Below are 9,198 nucleotides of genomic sequence, written 5' to 3'. Positions count from 1 at the left end.
CCAGGTATTTTGGTTGTTACCACTTAGAAATGAGCCTTAGTTATTTACTTTACATTTACAAGGGTTGTTGCAATGTTCTATTTACACATATGAATTGCGATTTTGCCTCGTTATAAATATAACAAAAACTAGTGTAGTGCTCACCAACATTCGTGTTGATCAATCTATTTTTATGCATGCTACAGGATTACTTTTAGGTTGCTTATGAAGATTGAAGACTCATCACTTACATTATACCTTTAGGATATTTTTAATGAATTAAATGTGTTGTAATTGTTTGTATTTTGATCTTTGAACAAGTTGTACTTGAGTTATTGAATGAAATGAATAAATTAATTATTGTCACTTAATAGTGTCATTATGTTCATGTCTAATCAAACGTCTTACCCCGACATATTCCGCCGCCTTCTGGTCGGGGTGTGACACTTTGTGCCTTTTGGGCTACCTTTATGCCTTTTCGTTCATTTGTGCCTTTTGGGTTCCATTTATGCCTTTTGGCCTCTATTTATGTCTTTTGCGCTACCTTTGTGCCTTTTGGGCTACCTTTGTACTTAGGCTACCTTTATGCCTTTTGGGAAACCTTTTTACCTTTTGGGCTATCTTTGTATGTTTTGGGCTACCTTTTTGCATTTTGAGCTATCGTTGTGCCTTTTGGGCTATATTTGTGCCTTTTAGGCAAGTTTTATGCCTTTTCGTTCATTTGTGCCTTTTGGGCTCCATTTTTGCCTTTTAGACTAACTTTGTGCCTTTTAAGCTACCTTTGTGCCTTTTTTGCTACATTCTGGGCTATTTTTGTGCCGTTTGGCCTATCTTTGTGCCTTTTGGGCAACTTTTATACCTTTTAGTTCATTTGTGCCTTTCGGGCTTCATTTATGCCTTTGGGGCTACTTTTGTGTCTTTTAAGATACCTTTGTGCCTTTTGGGCTACCTTTGTGTGTTTTGGGCTATCTTTGTGATTTTTGGCTACCTTTGTGTCTTTTGAGCTACCTTTGTGAAGTTTGAGTCATCTTTGCCCAAGGTTGTAAAAGTCGTTAGGCGGTCCTAGGCGGTCGACTGGGGAGTTGCAAGTACTCGGGAGTAGTCAGGGATTACTCGGAAAATACCTACGGAGTACTCGGCCGAGGCGAGGAGTGTTCGATCTAGGAGGGGAGTAATCGAGGAGTACTCGACCGCCTACTCGGGAGTTTTACAACATTGTCTTTGCCTCGTTTGGGCTACCTTTGTACATTTTAAGCTCCTTGTGCCTGAGAATAGATATTATGAGGGAAATAAAACATATAATTGAATGTGGTTATGACACATTATCCTTATTAGTTTTCTTTATTCGTATATAAAGATAAGATAAATTCATAAAAAGATAAAATTTTAAAAGTTGTATTTCAATTAATGATTTGGTTCATTTATTTCACTTGCATGCATACACATTACCATAATCATAGCATTCTCAATCCGTTCCCTAAAATTATGTGAGGGGAATTTGCAAATTATATGGTATGGTTATGAGTGGTTGTGAGTAGAGGAGAGATAAAATTTATATGGGAAATTTAAATTTGAGGTTTTACTGTAGATACTGTATAATTTTTTAATATTTTCATAAAGTAGTTGTTAGTGAAAGAGAGAGAAAATATGATGTTAAAGGTGTAGAAGTTATTATTTAATTAAGTATGAGAGAGAAAATAAAGTGTTTTTTAGTGTAATTATATGATAAATATAAATATAGGGTAAGTAACAACCTGAGAATGCTCTCATATCATAAAAGCATGCAACTTATATCACTAACAAAAAAAATTTAAAACCTTTTACAATAAATGCAAAACTTTTTGCATAAAAATTTTAAAATATTACCGAGTAGGTACCGACTAGTAATGATCTCAAATTTCTAAAAATCTTGGTGTCGGTATTGAAAATGTCCGGTTTGCCATAGGTAAAAATTTAGTAAATATTGGTACTAATACCGATCTTAAATTTCCCTATTCCGATTTCTTGAAAACTTGATGGCGGAACTGAAATGCTCGTTTCAGTATTGGTACCCCGGTGCCGTTTGCTCATCCCTAACCATATATATGAAAGAGACAATTGCGGTTTTCATTATTGTGGTTTGACCACATCTACGATTTTAGTCTAATAGTTTCAACTTTGTGGTTTTCATCCAATAGTTTTGTTTTTACTTGCAATTAAACCTGATCCCATTAACCATGTTAACTTTTGTTGTTAAACCCATCAGCGCGCCCCTCACTTAAGTAACAATTTTGTCCTTAATTGGTTGTGTAATCGTTTGACCCGATTATCTATCAAATGTGTCATGATCGAAATCACCATAGATGAATCGTAATCCTCGTTTGTTCGTGTAGGGTTTGTGGAAGACAAAAGAAAGAACAACGAAGATAAAAATGGATTTAGAAATTAGGGCTTGACTTATTTAGGAATAAAAAAGACAAAATTGCCCCTCACTATTATGTTTATCAACATGGTATGTTGGGTCGGGTTTAATTGGAAGTGAAAACATATCTACAAGACGAAAACCACAAATCCAAAACCATTGAACTAAAAAACCACAAGAAATAAAAACACAGTTATTTTTAAACGAAATAATATCAAATATCAAATAATAATATGCTATCTGATAATATCGGGGCAAAAGAAAAAGGATGGGCATTATAGGGCTCGCCATCAAAGGCTTGACAATACATATAGAGCGAGTTGTGACTAAATCCAGGACTCGGCTGACTCAATATTTTATATCCAAGACTCGACTCAACTGACTCGTTGCAGAATCAAACCCATCTCGATGGAGAACTCAACCCATCATCAATTTATTTTAAAACCATCACTTCCCGCCGTCGATCACCGAATCCAATTCGAACTCTACGCCATCCCCAGCTCCTCCGGTATGTCTCAAACCCTAACCCTAACCCCAATTGTCTTCTATTGTTTACTGTTTGTATCCAATTCTAATTCAATTAACCACTTTACATAATTACATACTTATATATAATTCATTAATTACACTATTTGATTCATTCGCCTATAGTTTTTTAGTTTGTACGTTAACTTTCCATGTTTATTTTTATAGATTGGTTTTCATGGGATTATATTCACCAGATCGAGAAAACCTCGCTCCCTGAGTTTTTTAACGGTACCTCGATCACCCGAAACCCTAGGGTTTACAAGGAGTATCGAGATTTCATTATCTCCAAGTTTCGAGAAGATCCGTCTAGAAGGTTAACGTTGTCCGAGGTTCGGAAGTCGTTGGTTGGAGATGTTAATTATTTGTTGAAGGTGTTTAGGTTGTTGGAGAATTGGGGGTTGATTAATTACGGGCTGCCGGAGAAGGCGATTGACGGTGAAGGTGACGGTGATGGGGATGGGGATTGGGAGGATTTGGTTAAGGTGGAGGAAGGGCCGCCGAATGGAGTTCGGGTTGTGGCGGTGCCGAATTCGTTGAAGCCGGTTTCGGTTGGTGTGGGGTCTGGGAATGGGTGTGGTGTGGTGGAGGGGGAGGTTAAGATGCCGCCGTTGGCGTCACATTTGGATGTGTTTCAGGAGTTGGTTGAGTTGGTTTGTGGGAAGTGTAAGGAGCGGTGCGAGGCGGGTTATTACGAGTGTTCGAAGGTATTTTTTAAATTTTGATTTGTAGATTGCTGATTGATTGATTGATTGATTGATTACAGACTTTTAGTTTTGACCTAGATGTTTAACATGTAAATCTGTAAATGAACGAACGTTAAGTGAACAGTTGGTGAACTTTCGCCAGGATATTTTTTTTGTTCATTTAATTAAACGACCAAACATGAGCATGTGCTGCGTTCCTTTATTTATGTTTGTTTCTTCTGTTTGTGTATGCTCATTGTTCATTTAACCCATTAACTATATGAGTTTATAATTTTTTAGAACTATTAAGTTTGCAATATGTTAAACCACTAAGGTAAACATTAACTCTAGCCACATATTTCAAAATCCTAGACACTGTTCTCTCATTTATGTTCATTAATGTTCGTTTATATCTGTTCATATATGTTCATTTTTGTTCCTTTGTGTCCAATTACATTTGTGATTTATTCGTTTAAATTTTTTATTAATGACATATATTGAACATGAACAAGAACAAGAAAATCTGTTTGTCTAATTGTTTGTGTTTGTGTTTGTGTTTGGTTAAAGTTTAATGAACGAACACGTACACGCCTATGTTCATGTTCGTTCGGTTTGTTTTCATGCCTACCTGTAATTGCAGTTATAATGCTGTATAAGTTTATAAATCCACTTATGATCTGTGTTTTTTCTGCCATATTTGATTCAAAAAACATCGCATTAGACTATCATACATTATAACCCTTATTCCATTTGGTTTCACTGTATCAGAATGGGTCTTCAATCATCTGTACCAAGTGCTTCAAAGAGGGATCTTATGGAACCAACAAATCTGCTGATGATTACAAATTTGTCGATCACACTCCCGAGAACGGGACCCATGCTGCCTCATGGAGCGAATCAGAAACATTACTTCTTCTAGAATCTGTGTTAAAACATGGAGATGATTGGGACCTTGTAGCTCAAAATGTGCAAACAAAGAGTAAGCAAGATTGCATTTCAAAGCTTCTACAGTTACCTTTCGGGCACCTTATGTTGGGGCCCACAAATAATAAACATACAAATAACGGGAAACAAGGACTACACGAGATTAAAGATACGGGAAGTCAACATGTTGAAGTTGAAAACATGAGTCGACATGTTGAAGTTGAAAATGAAAGTCAACGTGTTGAAGTTGAAAATGAAAGTCAACATGTTGAAGTAGAAAACGAAAGTCAAAATGTTGAAGTTGAAAACGAAAGTCAACAGAACGGTGATGCTGATATCGATGAACCTCCTTCAAAGAGAATATGCCTTGCACCGGTTTCAAATTCCAGCAACTTGAAAATGGAAACAAATAAAGAAGAGGAGCAAGTAGCACCGTCTTTACCTTTGACTGAAGAAGTGAAGGAAAAAGATGGTCAAATTCGTGAGGTTAAGAATCAGAAGCATCTTCCTGATGTCGGTAATTCATTAATGCAGCAGGTATGCATCATATGATTAAATACTGAATCTAAAAGTAGATAATGCATTGTGTTTAAATCTGGTAAATTTATCAATTGCTCATTAAATGTTTTAGGTTGCTCATATCGCTGCTGTGGTCGGTCCACATGTCACCGCTTCTGCAGCCGAGGCTGCTATCACAGCCCTCTGTGATGAAAATGAAATTCCAAAGGGAATATTCGATAGTGAAGAAAATGGAAACGGGCCTGAGAGGTTATTTATCTATTTATTGATTATTTTACTTTCTGGTTTATCAGAATTTAAATTTGCATTTCTTTATTTTTTTCAGGACTGTTCAAGGCAATGGTTTAGAGATGGATGCAAGGCCGATCGAATCAGGTATTGACAGTTATTTTCAGAAGATGCTCATTTGTTATTACTTTTGTACACAAGGTATTAACAGTAAGTTTTGGTTATTATTTGACAGATAAGGGTGTAATTCCGTTACCTTTACGAATGCGAGCAACAAGTGCAACGGCTCTTGGTGCTGCAGCTGCACACGCCAAATTATTGGCAGTGCAAGAAGAACGAGAAATCGAAAGCCTCGTGTCGTCTGTAATTAATGCACAGGTGAGCTTTGTTTTATAATATAATAAGAATAATAAGAATATTATCTTGTAGTTTGTTAATGAAACAGCTGTTGATTTTGTATTAAATAGTTAAAGAAATTGGAATACAAAATGGGGTTATTGAACGAGGCGGAGGGGTTGATGGAGAAAGAGTATAATCAGATGATGGAAATTGAAGAGTCACTGATAACCGAGCGAATGGACGTTGTTCAGAAGGTGATTGATAGACGGAGGGATAAGGAAAAGACGACGGTGAAGCCTCTAGAACAGATTATACCCTAAATTGTCGTTATCAAGTTTAGATTAGTTGTTTATCAGTTATTTTTAACTATCTGATTTGTAAGAAAATGTAGCATTTGTAATTGATATTTGAGCAGGGCTAGCTAATTTTAATCATGTGTTGTTGGGGTATTTTATGCGACTCTAGTTGGAAATAAATAATCGTCGATTGTGGCGTTTAAGTGGTTGATGCATTGTTTTGAAAGATCTGAAATAAGCATTCTTGGTAAAGCTAAATTTCGTACAGTATTTGCCGGATAAGATACTAGATCCAAACTTTACTGAGAGCATTCGTTTTCCATTCTCTATGTATGATTCGAAAACGGCGTTACTCTCCAAAGATTGTGTTACATGAACTTGAGTTGCGTGTTTACACACGCTTGTACAATTTACAGTGTTGTTCTTTTGAAAAAGGCTATCTGACCGCTATTAACTTACTAACTATACAAACAATTTAATCTGTTGACTTCTGGCTACGCATCAAAATCATATAACTATTTCCACTATGATATCAAGAAAGCAAATATAAGTTTTTGTAAGTGTCAAAAATCATTTAAAGATTTAACACTAATTGATATACAACAATATTGCTATACAAGCATTAGCACAAAGTATACACGATAAGGCTATGGGACATATCTCGTAAGCTTGAAGTTGCCAAACTGGCTCACTCAGTGGCACAATGCATCCCATGTGGGTGAATCGGACATAAGCAACCTCCTTGTGAGTGTGAAAATGGACATTATATATATACAAACCGACAAGTAACAGTTGTCTTGTCTATCAAAAAGTACTATTCATGAACATTAACAAAATATGCCGCTTAAGGCTGGTTGCTATGTGGCGGGGAAGGGGGAGGAACGGGGCGCGGAGGGCGCGGAACACCGCCGCGGGGCGCCGTCGATGGGGGCGCGGAGGGGAGAAGGGTGGTCTGGACAACGGGCGCGGAAGGAAGGGTGGTGGGCCCTCTCTTCATCTCTCACACACACATACATATATATGCATATATATATATATATTGGGGGCGCCCAGAGGGCATTAAACCATAGCGGGGCGGGCTTCGATGCCCTGTTTTTTACGAGGCGATGACGTGACGTTGACGTGGTACGGTGGAGGGGCTTCGATGCCCCCCACCATAGCGGATAGCCTTAAGCTTTCATACGTGTACAAAGCTTATTTTTTGTTGATGGGTAGTGCAAATTCAATTATTTTAAAGTTTGATTTTAATATTATTTTATGTTGGTAGTTAACTTTCATTGCTAAGCAATATTCGGTTTAGTTACAAGATTAATACACTTCATTTTCAAGTTGGATTTTAATTATATTTGATGTTTAAAATTAATTTTCAATAAGATGCCTTTGCATAGTAACATTGCTTTCATTTTTGGGTTTTTAAAAGTGTCTGGTTTTGATTTTTTCTGTTTCATTCTAGTTTCATTTAAGTGTTTTCCATTTAAGCTTGAAAATTTTAGGTTGAAAAAGTTGTTTCGATAATAATGAATTAAGGTATATATAAATTTGTTAATTATAAACTAATTGATTATTATAAATTTGGCCATAAAATATTTAAGTTACATATCTATTAAATTCTTATAATTTATTTAAAATAAAAGATAAATAAAAATCTAGAAATTCGGTTAAGCTTTCTTCAATTTTTTTACATGCAAAAGCAAAATCGAACTTAAGTTTCATTTTTGTTTTTACAAAATCACAAAACTAAACTAGTCTTTATTTCAGTTCAAATTTTCAATTTCGAATCATATTTATATAATTACACTAAAAATCAGTGTATCTTCTATCTCATGTTCAATTAAATAATACTTTATTATTATTGTTATTATTATTATTATTACCGTTTCTCTGTTTTTCACTCATAACCACTTTTAAAAAAATATTAAAAATTTATACGGTAGTGCAACCCAACAATCTAGCTAGAAACACAAAAGAAAAAGTAAAGCGTCAAAATCATCCCTGATGTTTGGTTAATAATACGATTTTCATTCAAATAATTTATTTTGTGCAACTGGACCATCGAGGTTTCCAACTTCTTGCCAATTACGTCCAAATCGTTAACTTCGTTATCCTTAAACTTAACAATGAAATTTAACAGAGCTAACGATTTAGAAATAAGGGGGTGTTTGGCTTAGCTTTTATTTTTTTGGCTTATGCTTATAATTTAAAGTGGCTTTAGTTTATTTTTCATTATTTGATAAACTCTTTTTAATGTTTGGATTAGTTTATATTTTACAAGTTGATAATAAGTTGTTAAATACACCATTCTTTAGTTTGTTAGTAATAAGTTGCTTCAATAATTATTAATCCATCACTATTTGAGGGCAAATGAGTAATTTACACCTTACACATATAAGCTTCTTCAAATAAACTAGAAAACAATTTTAAAATAAGTTTCTTCAAATTAGATTATATAAGCTTAGGCTGAGGGGTGTGGGGGGCTCTAATGGGGGCGCGAGTGGGGGCTCCAGCCAATAATATTGTGACGTGTGGCAGAGAGAGAAACTGGATAAGGGGGGTGTTGGAGCCCCCGTTGGAGCCCCTGGCCCTGGTGTGGAGGGGCTCCAGCAGGGGCTCCAGCGGATTTTTTTTTTATTTTTTTATAAATATATTCAAAAAACGTATTATTAAAAAATCTCATAAATTATTAAAAAAAACACACATTAAAAAAATACATTAATATCTAAAAATAAAATAAAAATAAAAGTACTAAAAAAACATTATTCTTATTCTTCGGCTTGGTCTTCTTCGATCAACCTCTTTCGGATACGTTCCTTTTGCTTTCCCATCAGCATTTGATCGACCGGATTTAGGTTACTGAAGTCTCTAGTAAGGAAGTCCAAATCTCTCATTCGATTTTTTTCCTTTTTGTCATTAGAGACCACCTCCATGGTTTTGTTGAATTTATTGAGGGATTCAACAAGATCGACGATGTTTACGGCTCCCCCCTCAGCCGGTTTTTTCCCCTTGGCGTCCCTTCCCAATGGCCGCCTCCTCGGCGGTGAAGACGTTTCCTCCCCCGCAATGTTTAGGTCGAATCCAACGCGGCAATCCGACCCGGCGGAAGTGCTATACGCTCCAGACGAACTAGTTTTAGTCCGTTTCGGCCCTACTTCCGCATCAAGGTCCGGCGCCACCAGCTCAACCCACTTGGAACACCTTTTCAACCTCTCCCACAACTTTAAATCGTCCCACGTCTTCACCATCCCATACCTCCGCAAACACTCCTGCCTCCACTCTTCGACCGTGAAATTGTAAACCGCCAAAT

At 36.2% G+C, this 9,198-nt stretch overlaps 1 protein-coding gene across 1 annotated transcript; it reads left to right on the top strand.

The window, feature by feature from the left end:
• Nucleotides 1-2,788: 2,788 nt before the first annotated feature.
• Nucleotides 2,789-5,979, top strand: LOC143551445 (SWI/SNF complex subunit SWI3A-like). Its single transcript, XM_077041885.1, has 7 exons — nt 2,789-2,888; nt 3,074-3,612; nt 4,360-5,052; nt 5,147-5,283; nt 5,360-5,409; nt 5,498-5,640; nt 5,730-5,979. Exons 1-7 carry the CDS (start codon nt 2,789-2,791, stop codon nt 5,919-5,921), a joined length of 1,854 nt encoding a protein of 617 aa, XP_076898000.1. The 3' UTR covers nt 5,922-5,979.
• Nucleotides 5,980-9,198: the final 3,219 nt, after the last annotated feature.

Source organism: Bidens hawaiensis, unplaced genomic scaffold (assembly GCF_021521415.1).
Source record: "Bidens hawaiensis isolate Kalapana, Puna unplaced genomic scaffold, B.hawaiensis_p1.1 tig00001016_1, whole genome shotgun sequence".
NCBI classification, from domain to species: Eukaryota; Viridiplantae; Streptophyta; class Magnoliopsida; order Asterales; family Asteraceae; genus Bidens; species Bidens hawaiensis.
The sequence above is the reverse complement of the archived record's forward strand: the minus strand, read 5'-3'. Positions and strand labels throughout refer to the sequence as shown.

Excerpts from the sequence above, each read along its gene's own strand:
- LOC143551445 (XM_077041885.1), top strand. The coding sequence starts at position 2,789 with ATGGAGAACTCAACCCATCATCAATTTATTTTAAAACCATCACTTCCC. Across the intron at positions 2,889-3,073 it reads CGCCATCCCCAGCTCCTCCG|ATTGGTTTTCATGGGATTAT; the intron begins GTATGTCTCAAA and ends TTATTTTTATAG. Across the intron at positions 3,613-4,359 it reads GTTATTACGAGTGTTCGAAG|AATGGGTCTTCAATCATCTG; the intron begins GTATTTTTTAAA and ends TCACTGTATCAG.